The following is a 23,237-nucleotide window of genomic DNA, read 5'->3' as shown; positions in this document are numbered from 1 at the left end:
AACAGCCCGACAGTAACGAGACACTAGGAAGGTCAGTGTTGTACGTCAGCCCAGGGAGGCTGTGGCCCCCGCTGTCCGGTAGGTTTCCGTGCCGGTGTTTGCAGATGGGATCGACATTGCGCTCAGTAGACTCGTCTTCAGGCCGATTACCATTCCCACCGTGGGTGGGCCTTGTCCGATCAGTCGAAGGTCTTCAGAGCCAAGGCCTCCCAGGGAAGGAACGGGGCTGAGGACTCAACACAGACACCTTGCCGAGCGTCTCACCTGTCCGACCAGCTTGTGGAATTCAGACCAAGGCTGGAGCACCTACTCCTGCCTGAATTTCTAGCCTGCCAGCCAGTTCGCCCTACAGATTTTAGGCATGCCAGCCTCATGGTGATGTGAGCCGATCCCTTACAGTAAGCGCTCTCTCTCTCCACCCCCCCCACCTCCCGTCTTTTAGTACAACAAAGTAAAGGGGCGAGTGGACAGCAGTTTAAGGTGTAACTTCACTCACTATGCAGTCTTTTGGAATTTCATCTACTTGCAGTTTTCCAACATTTACTTCTAGCAGCCCAGCTAAGTGTCGAACTTCGAATCTGCAGCGGTGGAGTTCTATGTTCAGGACACCAAGTTTCTAAGTCAAAGTAGTATTTTTTTCTTGAAAAATTAAAATCTGACCTTGAGAATAACCACCTCTGATCTTAAATTATAGCCATTTACAGATCCCCTTACAATCCACTGGTGTGCTTTGCCAAGGACCCTAAACTACGCTCTCTATAAAGACAGCCTGTGTTACCAGAAGGGAGCGTGCCTCGTCTCCCCCTTGCTAGCGGGAGTGGGTTCCTGGGGTATTGCTGGAATGAGCATTTCCAGAGCCCCCCACGGGAGGAGAAGCTACAATAGAAAACTTTATTTCCATGGAATTAACACCCCTGGGTTTCCAAAGTCCCATTTCCCTTAGTCCAGTCATAGGAGGGGTGTCGCTGGGGTTCCAGTAGAACTGAAAGCAGAGCCAGCGTTCAGCCTTTCTGTTCCACATGGCATCCAGGTGCAGTGTAGGTGCATGCAGGTGCATCCAGGTGCAGTGCAGGTGCATGCAGGTGCATCCAGGTGCAGTGCAGGTGCAGTGCAGGTGCATCCAGGTGCAGTGCAGATGCATCCAGGTGCAGTGCAGGTGCATCCAGGTGCAGTGCAGATGCATCCAGGTGCAGTGCAGATGCATCCAGGTGCATGCAGGTGCATCCAGGTGCAGTGCAGGTGCATCCAGGTGCAGTGCAGGTGCAGTGCAGGTGCATCCAGGTGCAGTGCAGATGCATGCAGGTGCATCCAGGTGCAGTGCAGGTGCAGTGCAGGTGCATCCAGGTGCAATGTAGGTGCAGTGCAGGTGCAGTGCAGGTGCAGTGCAGCGCCAGGCTAGCTGCAGTCCATCAGCTCATGCACGTGGGGTCCGCATGGCCATGGGCCGTATGGGCGAATGCAGGGGAGCCAACAAAGTACGCCCTGAAAATCAAGAACCCCAGGGTCCCCAAAGCATAAGAGGGCGAGCTCCTTTGTCCAGGGAATCACGTATTCCAAATCTTTGCCCACTTGTAGCAGCCACGTCCATTGTGGCCAACTGTCTCTGTCCCCAGGTGTGACTGACAGGCAAGTGTCCTCCCTGTGTCATTTCAGCTTTACTGGGCATGTTTCCCCTTTGTTGGGCCTGTCCCCCGTGTTTACAGGAACAGGCCTATGTCTGGCCTTCCCGGTTATTAATAACTAGTTAATTATAACATATCGAAGGGAGCTATAATTCATGCTATTCTGGGAGGCCCAAGACACTGTTTTTGAGAAAACGAGAGCACAGAAGAACCACCATTCAGGAGATCAGCGCAGAGTTGCGGGGAGCGACGGAGAGAGCTGGTCACTGTGGACGCAGCGCGCACGCTTGCGCAGAAGCCAGTCTGGAACACGCTGACCCACTTACCTCGCGGTAACTGTGCCAGGCCCCGCGGGTGCCGCTGCCCGTGCTCCGACGAGAGGGGCAGAGCTACGTCGGCCGTTCACATCAGTGTTTCCAGGGTCACAGAACCAGCTGTGCAGGTTTATTAATAAAACAATAATGCAAAAGTTACCCCACCCCCCCAAAGTTGAGTTGCTTGCTCAGGGTTGTGGGGGTGACCAGAGCCGGGCTCGTTGTTAACCTCAGCTTCCCGCGTTAGCCCTGTCCCTGGCAGCTAGCCCCGTGGGGGTCGGGGGACCATCTGAGAGCCATGGAGCAGTTAGGGGTCTCTGTGTCCTCAACCCCAGCACCCGTGGCTTATATATATGCCTGTTATCCATCTCAGAAATGTTAAATTGAAACAGTGCATCTTAGTACAGACTAGAGTTCACAAACATCATTTGAAAAGGTTACAAGGTGTAGACCTTGAAAGCAATGGCACTGTGACCATGCAGACCAAGACAGACCCCACGGGGGAGCTGACCCTGGAGACTGAATAAGAAGGAGTTTTGTCATAGTGTTAAAATGAGGCACAGTTTTATGTTGTGGTTTAAGTCTTTGTAATGATTTGAAATGGTCTGGTGAGCTGTTCCGGACCTGACGGCATCGTTAGTGACAAGTAGACCAGGGAGCGGGTTTTCAGTTTAGGGTGCTGCCTGGAGTCCTGCACGACTCCGTTTGTGGGGGTCCTTGGGCACAAGGCCGAATGCCTCCCAGCAGCCCAGGGGGACTGTGGGGGAGGCAGGGCCTGTGAGGTCCACACACGCGGACTGTGAGCATGCAGATGGCCCTGCCGGACGGACGGCCCCCCAGGCTTATGGCGACTGCTCGGTCCCACGGCGATGGATTGTCCCCCAGCCGCCGCCCTTGGCGGGCGACCCCCCTCATCTGTCCTCTGCTTGCGTAGCTCCCACACTTCTGGTGACATTATTTCTTTAAATATGCGGTGTGTACTTTAAAACACTTTTTGCTCATGATCATGCGTTACAATGTGTTTTATATTTTACTGACTACAGATGAAAAGACATACATAACTACTTAATTGCATTACATAAATACGCTAAAATACGGAAATCCATTACACAATGACTCAGCTACATTACGTAATTTCACAGGGTTTTTTAAGCTCCCTGACAGCAGGCTGCCTGGGTCTCAGGGCGACGCACTCAGGGGTGAGAGGGGCGGCGTGGGAGGCCTGCCAGCTGCTGCACCCCCAGGCCCCCACTGTAACCCTGAAAGCGAACTGGGGAGACATTCTGGGCCCTCTGCACCTCTCTCTCCCTGCATCCCAAGCAAAAGGAAGACGTCTTTCTACGACCGGAAGGACTTCAGTTGGTGCTGATCCTGCTCTTGGTTCGGCGTGCAGGGCTCAGTCCCCGCGTGGAGGGGCCTGGCCGTCCACACCTCGTCTGTGCAGAGGTCGCGGCGAACCCTGTCCCTGCCTTGGTCCTCAGCCCCACCCTTTCCCCAGACTGACTAGGGGCCACCATGGCAACATAATGCCCGCACTTTCCTCCTCTGTTCCTGCGTCTGTCTCGGAGCCGCGTGAAAGCAAAAGCAAGTGGCCGCCGGAGGGAAGGGAATGTGGCCGGAGGACGTGACAGCTCCTGCTGTCTCAGAGCAGAGACTCGGTTTGAAACATTTAATGATCGCTCCTGGTGAACAAGTGGTTTTTACAACATTCATGCAACTTGATGCTCAACTATTGTGGCTGCAAGCTCTCCCCTCCCTGCGTGGGCTTGGCTCTCCCCTCCCTGCGTGGGCTTGGCTCTCCCCTCCCTGCGTGGGGTTACCTCTCCCCTCCCTGCGTGGGGTTACCTCTCCCCTCCCTGCGTGGGGTTACCTCTCCCCTCCCAGCGTGCGGTTAGCTCTCCCCTCCCTGCGTGGGGTTACCTCTCCCCTCCCAGCGTGGGGTTACCTCTCCCCTCCCTGCGTGGGGTTACCTCTCCCCTCCCAGTGTGCGGTTAGCTCTCCCCTCCCGGCGTGGGCTTGGCTCTCCCTTCCTAGCGTGGGGTTAGCTCTCCTCTCCAAGGGTGGGGTTAGCTGTCCCCTCCCGGTGTGGGGTTAGCTCTCCCCTCCCAGCGTGGGGTTACCTCTCCCCTCCCTGCGTGGGGTTACCTCTCCCCTCCCGGTGTGGGGTTAGCTCTCCCCTCCCAGCGTGGGGTTAGCTGTCCCCTCCCAGGGTGGGGTTAGCTCTCCTCTCCCAGGGTGGGGTTAGCTCTCCCTTCCTAGCGTGGGGTTAGCTGTCCCCTCCCGGCGTGGGGTTAGCTCTCCCTTCCTAGCGTGGGGTTAGCTGTCCCCTCCCAGGGTGGGGTTAGCTCTCCCCTCCTGGCGTGGGGTTAGCTCTCCCCTCCCAGGGTGGGGTTAGCTGTCCCCTCCCAGGGTGGGGTTAGCTCTCCCTTCCTAGGTGGTTATGGTCTTCCCCGTGGAGTCTGCACCCTGAAGCGGCCCCTCCCTTGTCCCCAGTCCTCAGAGGCCCCAGACCAGACGGAAATGCCGGCTGTGGATCCGGCTGGGGCTGCACTGTGGATGTTTGAGGTCGGCAGATTACCGAACTTGCCCGAAGCCCGGTTTTTACGCCTGTAAAATGGGGAGAACAACCTGTCAGAGCTGTCGTGAGAGTTGAGGTGATGCATGTCAGGAACTGGTGGATGCCCGAGCCCCTCCCCACCACAAACTGCACTAAGGAGACTGCAGGAAGGATGGTGTCTCCCGAGCAAGTGTTTCTTCATGGTTGTCCTGGAACTCCCCGGGCAGCAGTCAAACTGTACACCCTCACTGTGGGCGAAGGCCCCCCACCCCCCCTTCAGGGCCCCGATTGAGGCTTCGGGCGGCTCCTTCCGCTAGAGGACGCCTCACGGGGACACACCCTTCATCACTGTCTTTCCCCACGTCCCATCTCCAGTTTCCAAGACCACGGGCGGTGGCCCAAGCCTTCCACACCCCCCCAACCCAACCCCACTCCCTGGGAGGAAGCAGGCTGGGCAGGTGCGAAGCGCCCACAGGGCACCATGACCCACGGACGGCCTCTCCTCGACCCGAGGCTCGGCGCCGGGTCCCACAGAGCTGCAGGGCTGCATCTGAGACCTGGACTGGTTTGGACGCTACAGGCTCAGCCTCGCAAACCGCTGGCCCCGCGTTGGGTCAGCAGGCCTGCCGCCACTCGGGAAGCACCGCACGCGCGTGCCCACCGCCCGCTGACGGGCGACGGCGGCTGAGCACTCTCCACGCAGAGGCACGGAGTGCAGGGCCCGCGCACCCCACGGCCTTGTCCCGCAGATAAAATTCCACGACCATCAAGACTGTGATCTGATGTCAGTTCCTTTGTGCAACGAGCTTGCGGGGCAAAGTGGTGCAGATGAACCAGACGAAAATGGACCCGATACAAATAAATGCAACTACGTTTCTGTCCTGCGGAAACAGATCAAATGGCAAGAGGACAAAAATAGGTGAAATGGCCACAGAAACTGTCAGAGGGTCAGCTGACGTTCCTCTCTCTGGGCTTTTCTAATAGTTTTGTTGCCAGGGCTACAATGTTTCTGCCAGATTGGAACAGGATTGTCAACTCTAATGGAGATTAAGGAGCTTTCCCAAGGAGATTTTTAAAAATAAGCTTCAGTTCCCACTGCTGGCTTTCAAAGCCATATTCGTAAAGAATGGAAAGATCTCTAAAGATCTGTTTTTAGATAATATAACAAATAAAATTTGAAATTTAGTAGAACAGGTTCTACTTCATAGGTATTTCAACACAAAATGTTGTCATGGTGACACTGAACGAAATGGCCCTGGCCAGTGTGGCTGTTGACTGAACGTCGTTCCGTGGACCAAAAGGTCACAGGTTCCATCCCCAGTCAGGGCCCAGGCCCAGGTAACGGGTTCAATCCCTGGTCAGGGTGTGCGTAAGGGGCAACTGATGGATGTTTCTCTCTCCCCTCTCCCTCCCTCTCTTTCTAAAATCAATTTAAAAATCATAGTAAAAATAATTTAAAGTGCAATTCCACCCATTTAATAAAAAAGAAAAACGAATTGTTTACAAGTTAAGCTAAAAATGAATTCTCCAAAGAGGAACTCGGGTAGCTTAATGAACCATTCTTCTGATTAGTCGGAAAACTTTCACAACTGCTCACAAACTCACACCTGATGTATTTGTAAAACCGTATAGATGAGGTACAGGACCATGTCTCTGTCTTTTGGTTCTTCCCATGCGCTGGTCAGTCATCTGAGGAAAGTGTAAATACAAACTTGCCCAAGGAGATGTCAAGTTTTGTAAAGCGCAGCGAAGGAACCAGTTTGTTCTGGACACACTAAAGCATGAGTATTCCATGAAATAATTCGTGCGAAGTGCTCAGCCAAGAACAGATGCTGTATTTCCCGGTCTTTAGATTTCTGTGGCCAGAAATGCCAGTGTTAACTTCCAGTAAGAAAAGCTGATTATAATCTGTAGCGTCAAAAGAAATTCATCCTAATTTGACTATTACGGCATTAGTGACATCTAGTGGACAATTCAGGTATTACAATGTAGGGGTAGTCACAGCCATTCTGATCTTTTAAGTATAATGCAATTAAGATATATTTTACAGACTAAGCAACAAAGCGAAAACAGAAGGTAAAAAAATTAAATGTCTAGGTAGACACCAACTTTATTGAGCTAATAATTTTTGAGTCTATATTCTAAAAGATGAGCCTAAGAAACTCAAATGCATCATCCTATTATAAAGAGATTGCTTCGGCCTGCGGGTTTACATGGTGACAAAGAGTAGAGGTCTGGAGCCCTTAGGCTAGTCCGAGTCTTTCTTTATGCAACCTATGCCAAAAGACCTCCCTTCCCAAGCTTCGGGGGGGTCGCTGTGGGGTGTCCTGTGGAGCACCTCCAACAAGCAGCAGGATTTCAGGGGAAACATGCGATTTGAGACACGTGGAGGAGACAACAGGTCGTGTTTCAAACGTGAGCCCTCGATATCAGAAGTCAATGCTCTGAGCCAGGTGGGGTTGGAAACTCGTGACCGAAAGAGCACATTGTGACGGATCACAGGTGGGCAGCTACAACCGCAGCGGGTCAGCCCTGCCTGGCTTCGCTGCCGAGTGCAGCCAGGCTCGTCCGCTTCCTGCTGTCTGAGCTGCTACCATCCCACGAGGACCGGCCGCGAGCCTCGCTCTTCGGACCTGCCCTTTTACAGACACGGTGCACAGCCCGGGGCTGTTAGACCCCATCTCTTCATCAGACCCCCCTCCCCGTCTCCGCGGAGGAGGACCCCTGCCCCATTGAAATGGGCTCAGCCATGAGCAGTGCCGCGGTCCGTGGAGTGTGGGGAGTCCAAGTGTGGACACTACCACTTCTCACTGGGAGACGGGACACGTGCCTGCAGACATGCCTGAGAAGACAGGCACGCAGGTCACCTGCAGACTTGCAGGGAAAAGCTTGCTGTTGACCTTCTCTGGTTGTCTGCTGTGCAGCAAAGCCAACTCGTCCCGGAGATGGTCCATCCCGGTGCAGACATGCCCGGAGGGCCGGCTTCCCCGTCCAGCTGGTCCAGGAGATGGTCCATCCCGGTGCAGACATGCCCAGAGGGATGGCTTCCCCGTCCAACTGGTCCCGGAGATGGTCCATCCCGGTGCAGACATGCCCGGAGGGATGGCTTCCCCGTCCAACTGGTCCAGGAGATGGTCCATCCCGGTGCAGACATGCCCGGAGGGCCGGCTTCCCCGTCCAACTGGTCCCGGAGATGGTCCATCCCGGTGCAGACATGCCCGGAGGGATGGCTTCCCCGTCCAGCTGGTCCCGGAGATGGTCCATCCCGGTGCAGACATGCCCGGAGGGCCGGCTTCCCCGTCCAACTGGTCCCGGAGATGGTCCATCCCGGTGCAGACATGCCCGGAGGGATGGCTTCCCTGTCCAACTGGTCCAGGAGATGGTCCATCCCGGTGCAGACATGCCCGGAGGGATGGCTTCCCTGTCCAACTGGTCCAGGAGATGGTCCATCCCGGTGCAGACATGCCCGGAGGGATGGCTTCCCCGTCCAACTGGTCCAGGAGATGGTCCATCCCGGTGCAGACATGCCCGGAGGGATGGCTTCCCCGTCCAACTGGTCCCGGAGATGGTCCATCCCGGTGCAGACATGCCCGGAGGGCCGGCTTCCCCGTCCTGCTGGTGGCCTGGGCAGAGGGCAGGGGTCCTTCAGGGCTCTACGTCAGAGCAGGGTGGCTCACCTAGCACGTGTGTTTGTTCCTCCAGCCACAGTGAGCCACGCCGAGTCAGAGGCCAGGCCCAGAGGCACCACCTCTGGTTCCGCACACTCAGGTGTGGTGGGGCCGCCCACGGCTCTCCCCACTGTCGCTCGGTCTCCCTTTCAGGTGAGCGTCAGGTCCAGACGAGGGGACAAGTCCAGTGCAGTCAGCGGCCAGAGCTTCCCATCCAGCTCGACCAGTAGGGCTCAGAGCTTGGATCCTGCTCATCTCCAGTGTGTGCATTTCTTAACGGACACACAATTTGTAAGGGGTGAAAAAACGTCATAACCTCACAAAGTAGTAAAACTCTAATTTAGCCCAGTTAACAGATGATGTGATCCAAGTATTTGAAAGTGCGATTTCAGAGAACCCCCAGTCTCACGTCTCTGTCAAAACACGCACAAAGGTTTGCACTCCACGTTTCTGGAAACCACCGCCCGCGTCACGTGGGCAGGTCCGCTCGCAGCAGCGGTCCTGTGTGTCAGATCTGAGAGGGCCCGTCTGCCCCGACAGCCCGACGCTGTCCTACCCCGGGGTTCAGCCTTCCCCCCCGTTCCCTACGCAGCGAACACGTCTTCCGTTGAATTGTTCCCAAGCCGGTTTTCCATGTTTTCAAAGCCAAGGAGCCCAGGTGACGCAGAACTGGTGATGGGGACTTCAGGCATAGGCTGCATGGCAGAAGCTCTGGATTCTGTACTAAAAGTCGAATAGGCATTACTTCTGGGCACACCTCCTAAAGGAGAGAAGTCAGTCCCATAAAGACTCACAAATTAAAAGTAGTAATATTAGGATCCTTTGACAAATGACAGATCTTTAAGAATTATTAGTGACATACCAGAATGTTGCTGCTGCTGAGCTCGGAGGGGAGAACGCCCCGTTGCTCGGAGACGTGTTCGACGCCTGCCTGGAGCGGCCCTGCTTACGGCCGGAATTTGTGTGCGTCCTCCAAGCAGGGCCGAGGTTCTCAACTGTCTCCGTGTTTTTACTGAAGCCCCACCTTCCTTCTCAACCTGTGCTGCGCATGTGAAGAAGTTAGGAGCAGCCCATGAATTCAAATGTTTTCACCTGAATTGCGTCCACTCTGTGGCACACCTTGTGGTGTTCGGAACCCTCTTGACTGGACCTAACCCAGTGTCCCTTCCATTTCTGACAACCACTTTCCTCACCGAGGGAAGAAGGCCGGTGGGTGGGCGTCAGCCAGATGCTTCAGCAGCTCCTGGGGGGGCTCTCCCACCACCCACGATGCCCCCGCCAGACGCGGCAGCTGTGTGCCAGGGGGAGCGGAGAGCACGTGGGCGCTGCCTCCGTGGAGCACACGCCCGGTCAGCGGGACGAGGTCAGCGGGGCGAGGCCATCGGGAAGGGAGACGCACCCAGGGTGAGAGCCACCTGTCTGGCCACACCCTGGCTCTTCGCCCAGTTTCCTCCCTTCGCAGGTGTCCAGCTGCAGAAAGGCCAGGACCTCTTCACTCACCTGGCACCCAGTATTCTGCTTGTGAATAGAAGTCCACTATGTAACATTTGAATGGATACAATGTGTACTTAATAGTGGAAGTCAAATGAATCCCTATGAAGAGCGTAGAACAGTGTCTGATAACATATTGAATTGTTACAAAATGAACAGTTAGGTTAGGAAAGACCGATGAGGTTGCCTTAAACGCACCTTGGACAAGTAGGTGGAACTACATCGAAAGCTCTAGAGAAACCACGGGCACGGGAATGCCTCGTGTTTAAGTTTGTACGTGAAGCCAGGCTGACGACAGGCGGACAGGGCTCTACAATCCAACGTCGGCTAAACTGGATTAGTTCCAAATGGCACGATCCCTCGACACAGAGGGACCGTCACAGCCCGTTACATTGAAAGGACAAGACTTACTCACCTGTATCCTTAGGCCCTACAACCTAGTTGGGTGTGCAGCAGCCCCCCTTATCCATGGGGGATAGAGTTCCAGGATCCCCAGTGGACCCCTGGAACTATGGACAGCACCCCACTATCTACACTGGTTTTGCCTACACAAACACACACCCTGTTCACCTGAATGAAGCACAGCATGTTTCTCTTCTGCTCACCTGAACTGCCAGCATCACGACCCTCGCACTTGGGAGCCTTTATGAGCTAAAATGTGTTATCATACAGCTACTAAGCGGCTGATGGGTTTGGAGCATCTACAGCGTGAGACACTAGGCACAGGGTGATTCATGTCCCCGGGAACAGAGCTGGCCAGCACAAGGTTTTGTCACACTACATGAATTCTAAAACCTATGAACTGTTTGTTTCAGGAATTTCCGACTGTGGCTGAGGGTAACTGAAGCCGTGGAGAGCCAACCCGCAGATAGGGGCCCACTGTACTGAATCCACCCTGATCTAACTGGAGTAGCACCGCACTCATGAAAAATATTTCAAGACAAGTTTAAAACATATACATTTAACTTTATTTATCATTATCGTTTAAAGCTTGATTTTATAAAACACAGAAAGACATTAAGAGTTCTATATTACCAGAATTTAAACAGTAGAAATAGGGACAGCTTTCTAAGAAAATTATATACATTAAAATCAAATAACTGGAGATCTTTTTCAACATGGAAACTATACAAATGAAATAAACGGCAAGAGTCTTCTGGGATGTTCTGTGACTGTGGATGACCTGTTACTTTAGGACTAAACAAAGATTCTGAACGCCAGACTTCTCTTGCTGTTTCACACTGACCTACATTCCGAGTCAAGCTACTTGGTCTGGGTTAGAAGCACTGAGTTTTCTTTATAGCAAAAGTTCTTCATCTCCAGTTACCACCCTCAAAGGGACTGACTGCTTTTGTGACCTGCTGGCTCCTCTGAACAGGGCGCAAACATGACATCAGACCCACGGAAAGCCAAACAGGTGCCAAAGCCCTGAACACCGTGCACAGCTCAGCCAGGGTACTGTCAAGTTCTCCACCTAAAAACTACTCAGTGAGACAGGACACACGTGGGCCCACGCGGCGCTCGGCCCCTCAGTCGTGGACGGGGATCTTGTAGGCCACCATGCTGTTCACCTTGTGGATGGTGGTGGTGAAGGACCGCAGACGGACCTGCTCCGAATTGGCAATGAACTGGGGTCCTGACTCTTCCCACTTTTCAGGCACAACCAAATCTTTGTCAGTGTAGATGAGCAGATCGAATGAACCTGAAGGGGGACAAGATCATCCAGGTGCATCACGTTCTCGGAAAGTACCCCTGCCCCCCACTGTGAGCGCCCAGCGGCAGGAGAGGCAGGCTGGCCTGGTCCCTGATCGCCAGGTTATTGCTTTTCCTCAATGAATGTGTCTTCACTACAGGAACGGCCGCACTCCTTTTACTTTATCTCATGAAAAACTCAAGTTTTATTTTTATTACAGAAAAAAGCATTAAAAAATATCTGTTGACAGTGTATAATCACACGGGGCATCGTGAGTGTGGCCGTGGAGAAGGAGCACGTGTCCCGTGTGGGGCAGCTGAGTGTGGCCGTGGAGAAGGAGCACGTGTCCATGTGGGGCAGTTGAGTGTGGCCGTGGAGAAGGAGCACGTGTCCATGTGGGGCAGCTGAGTGTGGCCGTGGAGAAGGAGCACGTGTCCATGTGGGGCAGCTGAGTGTGGCCGTGGAGAAGGAGCACGTGTCCATGTGGGGCAGCTGAGTGTGGCCGTGGAGAAGGAGCACGTGTCCATGTGGGGCAGCTGAGTGTGACCGTGGAGAAGGAGCACGTGTCCATGTGGGGCAGCTGAGTGTGGCCGTGGAGAAGGAGCACGTGTCCATGTGGGGCAGCTGAGTGTGGCCGTGGAGAAGGAGCACGTGTCCATGTGGGGCAGCTGAGTGTGGCCGTGGAGAAGGAGCACGTGTCCATGTGGGGCAGCTGAGTGTGGCCGTGGAGAAGGAGCACGTGTCCATGTGGGGCAGCTGAGTGTGGCCGTGGAGAAGGAGCACGTGTCCATGTGGGGCAGCTGAGTGTGACCGTGGAGAAGGAGCACGTGTCCATGTGGGGCAGCTGAGTGTGGCCGTGGAGAAGGAGCACGTGTCCCGTGTGGGGCAGTTGAGTGTGGCCGTGGAGAAGGAGCACGTGTCCCGTGTGGGGCAGTTGAGTGTGGCCGTGGAGAAGGAGCACGTGTCCATGTGGGGCAGTTGAGTGTGGCCGTGGAGAAGGAGCACGTGTCCATGTGGGGCAGCTGAGTGTGGCCGTGGAGAAGGAGCACGTGTCCATGTGGGGCAGCTGAGTGTGGCCGTGGAGAAGGAGCACGTGTCCATGTGGGGCAGCTGAGTGTGGCCGTGGAGAAGGAGCACGTGTCCATGCGGGGCAGCTGAGTGTGGCCGTGGAGAAGGAGCACGTGTCCATGTGGGGCAGCTGAGTGTGGCCGTGGAGAAGGAGCACGTGTCCATGTGGGGCAGCTGAGTGTGGCCGTGGAGAAGGAGCACGTGTCCATGCGGGGCAGCTGAGTGTGGCCGTGGAGAAGGAGCACGTGTCCATGTGGGGCAGCTGAGTGTGGCCGTGGAGAAGGAGCACGTGTCCATGTGGGGCAGCTGAGTGTGGCCGTGGAGAAGGAGCACGTGTCCATGTGGGGCAGCTGAGTGTGGCCGTGGAGAAGGAGCACGTGTCCATGTGGGGCAGCTGAGTGTGGCCGTGGAGAAGGAGCACGTGTCCATGTGGGGCAGCTGAGTGTGACCGTGGAGAAGGAGCACGTGTCCCGTGTGGGGCAGCTGAGTGTGGCCGTGGAGAAGGAGCACGTGTCCCGTGTGGGGCAGCGGGAGTGTGGCCGTGGAGAAGGAGCACGTGTCCGTGTGGGGCAGCTGAGTGTGGCCGTGGAGAAGGAGCACGTGTCCCGTGTGGGGCAGCGGGAGTGTGGCCGTGGAGAAGGAGCACGTGTCCATGTGGGGCAGCTGAGTGTGGCCGTGGAGAAGGAGCACGTGTCCCGTGTGGGGCAGCTGAGTGTGGCCGTGGAGAAGGAGCACGTGTCCCGTGTGGGGCAGCGGGAGTGTGGCCGTGGAGAAGGAGCACGTGTCCATGTGGGGCAGCTGAGTGTGGCCGTGGAGAAGGAGCACGTGTCCCGTGTGGGGCAGCGGGAGTGTGGCCGTGGAGAAGGAGCACGTGTCCATGTGGGGCAGCTGAGTGTGGCCGTGGAGAAGGAGCACGTGTCCCGTGTGGGGCAGCTGAGTGTGACCGTGGAGAAGGAGCACGTGTCCCGTGTGGGGCAGCTGAGTGTGGCCGTGGAGAAGGAGCACGTGTCCATGTGGGGCAGCTGAGTGTGGCCGTGGAGAAGGAGCACGTGTCCCGTGTGGGGCAGCTGAGTGTGACCGTGGAGAAGGAGCACGTGTCCCGTGTGGGGCAGCTGAGTGTGGCCGTGGAGAAGGAGCACGTGTCCCATATGGGGCAGCTGAGTGTGGCCGTGGAGAAGGAGCACGCGTCCCGTGTGGGGCAGCTGAGTGTGGCCGTGGAGAAGGAGCACGTGTCCCGTGTGGGGCAGCTGAGTGTGGCCGTGGAGAAGGAGCACGTGTCCCGTGTGGGGCAGCTGAGTGTGGCCGTGGAGAAGGAGCACGTGTCCCATATGGGGCAGCTGAGTGTGGCCGTGGAGAAGGAGCACGCGTCCCGTGTGGGGCAGCTGAGTGTGGCCGTGGAGAAGAAGCACGTGTCCATGTGGGGCAGCTGAGTGTGGCCGTGGAGAAGGAGCACGTGTCCCGTGTGGAGCAGCTGAGTGTGGCCGTGGAGAAGAAGCACGTGTCCATGTGGGGCAGCTGAGTGTGGCCGTGGAGAAGGACATGTGTCCCATGGCGGCTGCGCCATGAGCAGGGGGCGCTGTGCAGGGGTCAGGAGCTGTCAGACAGGAGGAGTCGCCAAGGACAGCGACAGTCACGGTTCTTGTCTGAATTACACAGGTAGGAATGCGCAGAGAACAGAAACAGAGAAGGAGTCACACCAAACGTTCATGAGTGAACACTGCAGGACACGGTCCATTTCCAAAGTTTCTGGAATGCATAAACTTTTATGTTTTATGATGTTTTCTTCCTCATTTACAGTACATATTGAGAACTAAGAAAAAATTTAATGAAGAGATAATTCTTAAAGCAGTATCTTAGCCTTTTCCCCAACAAATGTAAGCCCACAAGAAACTGTACTACTTACAGGAAACTTCCAACAGGGGCAGAAAGGTCACAGTAGCTGTGATCTGTCTGATCACTGAGCGGATTTCATCTTGGATAGCTTTCTGAGACTTTTCTCTCGGTGCACTATCAAAGAAACCAAATCAATCAATTCCTTTCTAGTTTTAACAAGTTATTTCAAACATTGATAAGATTATTTATCTGAGTAAATGCTTCCAAAATCAAATAAGTAATACATTAAAAAGGAGTTTGTTATTAAATGAATATAAGTACATCCTTAGGAACTATAACTGAGTGGGCACAATATGTATCTAGTATTTCATTTATCCTGCCCAGTCATCTGTTAGAAACTGTCAAGTGGTTCAAGTTAGGAAAACCACTACCTCTGAAAATAAAAAAGCAAGTAGCATCTAGAACATTTAATGGGTATAATCACTTTGGCATTTTTAGTAATGCCTAATTCTCCACTTCCTCAAATTATTTGTATAAGCTACACATTTCCTGCTATAGACCAAAGGCTTCAGAAGCCAATTTCACTTCCTTGTGAGAAACAATCACGGATGGGCCCTAGGGCTGCACGGGGGCTGGGCGAGTCTAGGGTGATCCCTGAGGTTAAAGGTATCTCCACCCAGCCCACCTAGTACATCCCACCTAGCACATCGTGTGCAGTTCTGCACACACCACCATAAATGTTCAGGTCTGAGATTCACCGATGCAGACAAAAAGAAGTAGGTAAAAGTACACTATCTGTACAAACCAGTGATACGCTAAAGTGAGCAAAGTTCTCTTCTGCAGGAGACTGAAAATCAAATTAACATGTTAGGCACAAATTATAACTTAAATGAACCTAGTTCAATATAATCAGATCTCATTTTAGTAAATAAAGCAAGTTTTGGGGGGAAATATGAAAGTGAAATAATTCATCTTTACCTGTCATCTTTGGCAGTCTTGTCACACTCGATGTCAAACTGCCATCTCTCGAGGACCTCCCCGTTCTCAATGTTCGTGATGACCACCACCAGTTTCTGCACCGAGCACCGGTACAGCCAATCTGCAACACAAGGGCCACCAGCCGGCACTGCTGCGGCAGAGGAGCTTCCTGCTCGGACTCACCTCCGACCTCGGGGGTTCTCACCACAGTATTCTGCACCCCTCCCACCTCCCCAGCAGTAACCTGGCCCGAGAAGCAGTGAACGCATGGCCCTCCCGCCCCCATGCAGGCCGAGGACGCGGGAGACCAGCGCTGGTCTGAGCGCCGCACCGTAAGCATGAAAGTACAGTTGTGATCACTGCTACGCGGCGCAATGAGCATGGAGTGAGGAACTGGACTCCCCCAGGGGGTTCTCACTCGGGGCGGCTTGAGTTTAGCTCTATGCACCCGCAGCATTGACCAGCAAGGACGGGGAAGAGGGTGCCGGGTCTTACACTCCAAAGGGAAGAGCATGACCAGAGGGAGAACTGAAAGGCCAGGTAACTGCGGGTGAGAAAGGAGACTGAACAGGTGAGACTGGCAAGGTGAGCAGGGCTGCCACGTGTGGGCCAAATCCAAGACCTTCTACTCCAAGCACCCGGGAAGGCACGACTGTATTGAAAGCAGTGTGTGATGCCGTCAGACCTGCGTTCCAAACTGCTCTGGCTGTGGTGTGGAAAACGGACGGGAGGGGATCGAAGGACTAGTGACACAGGCAGGAGGTCAAGGCCTGCAGGAGATAGCTGGTAGAGACAGAGTAGGAGAGGGCTCAGGAGACGGTGCTGTTAACTGTGAACTGATTGCCCGTGAGCGTCAGCAAGAGCACCCGTTTCTGGCTCTATCCCCAGTTGGATGGAGGGTATACGGATGACTTAAGTTTAGCTTGGCATGTGACTTGAAGTATCTGAGACAGGTGTACAAGGAGGGCACCAGGGAGCCATTCCACAGGGCCTATAGGTGCACAAGGGGGGTACCGGGGAGCCATTCCACAGGAAATGGCTACTGGGTACTCTATTATTTAGTAGTTCTTTTTCTTCCTTTTTTATATTTTTGAAGTTCCCATGTTGAATACAATTTTATTGATCTTAATAATAATGATGGCTTTAGGTTTCGTTAAGGTACAGAAAACATATATTAAGAATATATAGCATTTTTTCCCCACAGATAATAAACACCATCACAATTCTGTAAAATTCCAACTGGTTCCATTTGGCCCCAAAATGCACAAGTAATCTTCTAGGGAGTTAATGGAGACAGTTTTGTTACGCTTATCAGAGTCCTGACATTAATTTACGTTTACTTGTGTCCTCGCAATTGTCACTATATTTGAGATGTAGTTTGTCTTACATCTTCTGTGTGCAGAGCTGAAAAATGCACCGAGATGCTAGAAAATGCGGTCTCTAAAAAGCCTGCCAAACTCGAAACTGTTCCCAATAATGAATACCTTTCAGCTGCTCCACCACATTGCTTAGGTATTTCATGAGGTCAGGATCCGTGGTTACAAGCAGGGTGAGTCCGTACTTCTGCACTCGAGTAAAGGTTTCGGCCGGATAAATGCCCCGCTGATATAAAATGCTATTGATGCCAAAGGCTGAAAACAAAAGAAAATGTTAATAAGTCGCTGTCACTTTGTAACACCGGGAAATGAGACACATTTACATGCGGCTGCGGTTTCGTTTATGATATTAAGCTGTAAATGCCTAAACACACGTGTCTGCGTGTCTTGCTGAGAGCACAGTGGGTGTTAAGTGCCATTTAACATCTTCGTAGTCTTGTTTCTAAGGAACAGAGGGGGGCAGCTGCATTTACTCGGCAATAAGAGCGGAGCGCCCGGCACGCGCTCTCCACCGCATTGCAATCCGGGCGCAAACTCTGATTGTGCGGTTAGAGGGTGGCACAGCCCTCGCGCCAGGAAGCCGCCTCCTCCCGCCTCCCAGGCCCGCCGGGCTCCCAGGAGGGCGCCTCCCAGAGCGCCGGCTCCCCACGGCCCGTCGCCGGGGCGGGCGGGGAGACACACGGGGGCCCCGCTGCAGGCGCGCGGCGTCCCGGGTCGCTGGGCCCAGGGGCGGGTGCGCTTTCAGGGCGCTCGGGGGAGGCCGCGTCGCCGGCGGGCTCGGCAGCACCCGGCCTCCCTCGCCACCGTCCCGGCGTCGCGCCCGCAGCCGCCCCCGCGGATTCCCGGCCTGGCGGGAGGCTGCCCCCCCCCGCCCCCCGGGCCGCCCGCTCCCCCGCCAGGCCCGGCCCCGGCCCGCCGCGCGCACGACTCACAGAAGAACTCGGCCACGATGTCGGCGCTCCCGCGCAGGGTGATGCCCTGCTCCCGGGCCAGCTGCCGCGCCATGGCCGGGCCCACAGCCGCGGCGCGCGCCCACCGCACACGGACACCGCCCACGGACTCCGCACACCGCCAGCCGGGGCTCGCAGCAGCTCCCGCCACTCGTTTCAAAAGTAACGACGCACCACGCCGTCGTCTCTGCGCAGGCGCGCCCGCCCCGCCCTGCCCGCCCCGCCCCGACGCGCCCGCCCCGCCCCCGACGCGCCCGCCCCGCCCCGACGCGCCCGCCCCGCCCCCGACGCGCCCGCCCCGCCCCAGGAGGAGGCGTGGCCGGCAGTTCCGGTTGTCAGCCGCCGGAGGCCGCCGGTCCCCTCCGTCGTGTCCCCTGGGCGGGGCCGGGGGTGAAGGGCCGGTCCGATGTTAGTGGCCGCTCCCCGGCCGGGGGCTGAGCGACCAGCAGCACCTTTGGGAGTTCGGGAGGGACTTTCAAAGTGGCCCCAGCTGCGCTTTAGGTGGCCGCAGTGTCGCCGGGTGGGCCGGGCAGCGGCGTGCGGCCGCTCCACGCCTCGGGCTGCTCACTGCGGCGGCTCCCGGAGCGGAGGGGCCGCGGGTCCCTGGGCCGACTCCCAGGGTCCAGGACCCCGCGTTCGGGTGACGGGCGGGAAGCAGCGGGTGCGCGCTCAGTGTGAGCGCGTTCGCTGTTCCGGAGGCTGCGGTTGAAAGCTGGGCCTGAGACGCAGCCCCGACCGGCGGTGTGGTCGGAGCACCTGCCAATGCGGAGCAGGTGACCGCGGATCTCGGTTTGAAACGAGGCCCCCGGGTTCCTGGCGTCCTGCAGGCCAGGGGTCTCATCCGAGCCCCTCGTGGGTGGCAGAATTCACGCTTGTGGGTCTTGCCCTGAGGCCCTTGTCCTCTCGCTGGCCGTTGTCCAGAGGCCACTCTGTGCCTTTGCCAGGTAGCCCTTGCTTAGACCTCGTCACTGGTGTCTCCCTGGCTCGCCTGGTGAGGTCGGCCCCAGGCAGGTCATCTCCCCCTGCTGACCCCCCTCGTGCAAGGTGCCCGTGGAGTTCGCAGGATCTGGCGCACTGGAGGGGAGGGTTACACAAGATGTGTCCTCCAGAGGTCACCAGTTTGGGGCCGTCTTAGAATTCTGTCTGAGACAATGGTAGATGTCAGACTTGCATCAGTTTGAGAGTAAAACAGCATAACCAGTCATAGGCTGACCCGACCCAGTAAAACATACACCCTTTAGTCTCAGCACTTTGGGGAGACTTCCTTGGTTTCATGGTAATATAGTCCGTGATGCAAATGAATTGTCAGTACCGTTTGCAGATTCTAGACTTTAAAAGCCTCCCCAAATACATGAGTTTTCTATACAGAGAGGAAGTATTTATAAGTACTAGTGCTTTAGGAGGAGATAAAAGAAATAGTTAGGTCTAGAAGGCATGGTCTGTACATTTTGAGGAGTGTGTAAATATGCACGCCTCACCTAATAAGACAATGGAAGGCTCACAAATGTGGCCTCACCTGTCTGTGGCCTCACCTGTCTGTGGCCTCCTGTCTGTGGCCTCACCTGTCCCGCCTTCCCAGGCAGTGTGCTTTCAGATTACTCTCTTATCTGCCTGCTCCAGTCCTTACTTTTCCACCTCTCAGCTTTTCCTAATGTGCTTTCCTCTGCCTAGAAATTTCATTTTATCTGTTCCAACTCATATTATACTTATACTCTTTTAACCTCAATGTTAGTGCATTGAAGACATTTTCTGTGACGCCTCAGACTATGAGGTCCTCTTCTTACAGGTTCTCAGAGCATCTCCGGGTGCAGTTTCCGGCATTGCTTTCAAGGGTACAGTTGCATTGTTATAACTACGAGATGACTTGTGCAATATCTTTCCTGTTTGGGTGGAGGATCCAGGATGACGTTCAGTGGGTGCTCCACAAATATCTGATGAATGAATGAGCCTGTGAATATTTGCCTAGGAAAACTTCATGGGAGAACCCAAAACATTTTCCACCTGGAGAGCAGGTTGGATGGGTAAGTGAGGCCACTTTTAGGGAGCTCTGCACACCCATCTGAGTTGATAGAACTGAAAGTACCAGGGATTTCTGGGTCCTTAGGATTGACATAATTAAAGGGGCAATTTACCCAAATGTAATTTCAGTTATGGTTATAGAATGGGTGTACAGAACAGACTACATCGGGTATTTTGCTGAATATATAGATTCTTGGCTTCTAGTCCCCCTTCTCCAAGTCTGTTTCAGTCTGGGACCATAGCTACCAGTCACACGTGACTCATAAGCACTGAAACGTGCTGGTCTGATGTGAGACACGCTGCAGTATAAAATACCAGATTCTGAGGACTTAGTATAAAAATAAAGTATCACATAGATGTTTTTATAAATAACTATTGAAATTATATTTTCCATGCATTGCAGTACATAAAAATATATTATTAAAATAATCTAACTTGTTTCTTTTCAGCTTTTAAGCTGATTGCCAGAACCTTTAACATCACATGACAGTGCTGGGCTCCTGGAGGAGAAGGCTGATGAATGTGTTAGTAATGCAGGCCTAGGAGGCTGAGAGCCTGGACGAGGTGGATGCAGAGTTAGGACAAGAAGGTCTACAGCAGAGCAAGACGCGCTGAAATGAGAATGAGTTGGTGACGGCGACGGAGGAGGGATGAATGTGCAGGTAGATCTGAGGTGCGGGCCTGCGATATGGGGCGTTGTTGGCTTCCAGCTGCCCAGACTCCGCCTGTTCTGTTCCCACCCAGTGCAGGAACACTGGAGGCTTCGAGGGACTTTGTTCCCGTTCACTTTTGGGTGCTTGGTCTGACACTGACCCATCTGATCCAAAGCATACCACCGAGCCACACTGGCCGGTCCTGACTCAGTCTCTTTTTAAGTCATATCCATCTTGAGACATGCTGGACAGTGCCCTTATTTTTTCAGTTATTTAAAAAAATTAACTGATTTTAGACTAAGGGTTTTTACTCAGTAACCTGTACACATAACTCATCAAGAAATGGGCATTACAGCCTTGGCCGGTTTTGTTCAGTGGTTAGAGAGAGTCCCGGGTTCGGTTCCCTGTAAGGGCATGTACCTTGGTTGCGGTTTGTCCCCGGTCCTGGTTGGGGTCATGTGGGTGGCAACCAGTTGATGTGTCTCACATCAATGTTTCTCTCTCTCTCTCCCCCCCCCTCTTCCCCCCTCTCTCCCTCCTGCTTTGTCTAAAGATGGGTGTAAAAAATGTCCTCGGTTGAGGATAAAAAAAGAAAAGAAATGGGCATTACAGTCCATAATAGATTTCATGTTAATGTACAAGCAGTTCCAATAGCCAGCAGATGGCGATGTTTCCATGTGAAATAACACCTGTAAAAATCCCGTGGAAAAATGGATTTGTGCTTTCTAAGTGTATATGTGGATATCAGAATGAACTGCTGAATCATAATATATTACAGAACTGGTATCCTTTAAAACATTTGAATGTACACACATGCACATACATGCATACCCCAGAAACACATATATGTGTATATTTACATTTAATTTGCATATTAATTTGTTTTAAATGAAGAAACATTTTAGGTAGTTGAATCATCATTCTTATGTAGACTTAGGAGAGTTTTTCTTCAAATTGTCAGGTGTTATTTTATTCTTGAGGCCAACATCTTGAAATGGAGTAGTTTATTTTAAATCTGATAAAACAGATACTTATCCTTATGATAATTTTAATAAGACATTCATCTACTAAATTTTGAAAAAAATTCCTGTGTACATAGATATTTAATTATATAAATGGGGAATTTGCTTATTTTTAAAAAAGGATGCTGCCATACGTGCTGAAGTTTTTCTTTTTCTCATATAAATCATTTCTCATTTAATGTGAGGGGCAAGAATTATAATCAGACATTTTCTATTCTAATTACTCAAGGCTTATCTTGTACATCTAATTAATGTTTATATTTTTTCATGGGCTTAAGAATTTGCCCTGGCCAGTTTGGCTCAGCAGTTAGAGCGTCAGCCTGCGGACCAGAGAGTCCCAGGTTCGGTTCCCGCTAAGGACACATACCTCAGTTGCAGTTTGTCCCCAGCCCCGGTTGGAGTCATGTGGGTGGCAACCACTCGATGTGTCTCTCTCATGTCAATGTTTCTCTTTCTCTTCCTCCCTCTCTCTCCCTCCTGCTCTATCTGAAGATAAATGCAAACATGTCCTTGGATAGGATTAAAAAAATAAATAAATAAAAATAAAGAATTAAATTGCATAATGTGAATCCCCTAAAGACTCATTTTCCCACATAAATTTCTCCTAAGGACTCAGCTTGTTCCACATGTTTGTAAAGGTAGCACAATAAATTTGAATCATGACATTTTATTAATAAGCAGTAGCTTAATGAAGTCAACAACTATATCTCTGTGCTGGTTTGGTTCATAATATTTTTTATTTTTAAGCCTCATCCAAGGATATTTTTCTATTCATCTTCAGATAGAGTGGGAAGGAGGGAGAGAGAGGAAAAGAGGGAGAGAGACAGAAACCTCAATGTGAGAGGGACACATCGACCGGTTGCCTCCTGCACGAACCCCAACCAGGGCCAGGGACAAACTGCAACCAAAGTACGTGCCCTTGACCAGAATCGATCCTGTGACTCTTTGGTCTGTGAGCCGACGCTCTAACCACTGAGTCAAACTGATCAGGGCATTAGTTCATAATTTTTAATGATCCAGCTGCATACATAGGATGTTAAATGTCATCTTCAGAAAGAATTAAGTCCTGGCTCTGGCCAGTTTGGTTCAGAGAGTCCTGGGTTTGGTTCCTGCTAAGGGCACGTACCTCGGGTGCAGTTCATCCCCGGCCCCAGTTGGGGTCATGTGGGTGGCATCCACTCAATGTGTCTCTCTCACGTTGATGTTTCTCTCTCTCTTCCTCTCTCCCTTCTTCTCTATCTGAAGATAAATGCAAAAATGTCCTAGTGTGAGGATAAAAAAAGAAACTTAAGTACTATATATGATTGAGGACATTAATATTCATCATTCTGGTCATGAAAATTACAGGCTGCTCCTTATCAGAAAATATCCCATGTTTTATTATGATTTCATTTGATAATTTTATTATAATTCTATTAATATAGTGATATATAGTCACACATCTTTGGATAGCTCAGCCACGGTTTGGTACCAAAAAGTAGGTGATAATCTCACTCATGCTTAGTGCAATGTGAACGTGTGTTACACATGAAGCATAGGTTCTGTAATCAGTTGGATTCGACAGCACAGCATATTTTAAGATATAATTGAAGTTCAGGACAAATCAGAACAGTTTTAGATATGGAAACTACCAACACAGAGCCTCTCTGAAAATTAAAAGGGCATGGTTGCTGTTAAATTAACAAAAATAGACTTAATGCGTTAAATGACTTTATAATTAAATATTAAATTTAGCCGATTTATGGCTATAGTACATTTTTAGCTTTTTGCTTCTGAGTATTTTGAATGTAGAGTTATTTTTATTACTGCTTAATACGTAAATATAGCTGGATTAGTTCTGTTAAATCTACCAACCAATGATAAAGCTAATATATTGAGTAAGTGGAAAATTTCTGTTGAGGAGTTCCATGGACAAAACAAAATAAACCATAAATATGGGTCTTTCTCAAAAATTTGTCAATACCTCTTTATAAACATGTACAGGAAGAAAAAG

The 23,237-nt window shown here is 52.6% G+C and overlaps 1 protein-coding gene across 1 annotated transcript; it reads right to left on the bottom strand.

Moving 5' to 3' along the window:
* Positions 1–10,716: 10,716 nt before the first annotated feature.
* On the bottom strand, positions 10,717–17,605 carry MAD2L1 (mitotic arrest deficient 2 like 1). The gene is made up of 5 exons (XM_036241068.1): positions 17,533–17,605; positions 16,709–16,855; positions 15,225–15,345; positions 14,317–14,420; positions 10,717–11,354 (listed from the first exon to the last, which is right to left on the bottom strand). The coding sequence occupies exons 1-5, from the start codon at positions 17,603–17,605 to the stop codon at positions 11,182–11,184; spliced, it is 618 nt and encodes a 205-aa protein (XP_036096961.1). The 3' UTR covers positions 10,717–11,181.
* Between the last annotated feature and the right edge of the window lie 5,632 nt (positions 17,606–23,237).

The sequence above is a fragment of the Molossus molossus genome, unplaced genomic scaffold, assembly GCF_014108415.1.
Source record: "Molossus molossus isolate mMolMol1 unplaced genomic scaffold, mMolMol1.p scaffold_m16_p_4, whole genome shotgun sequence".
Lineage (NCBI taxonomy): Eukaryota > Metazoa > Chordata > Mammalia > Chiroptera > Molossidae > Molossus > Molossus molossus.
This window is presented reverse-complemented; position numbering and strand designations above follow the sequence as displayed.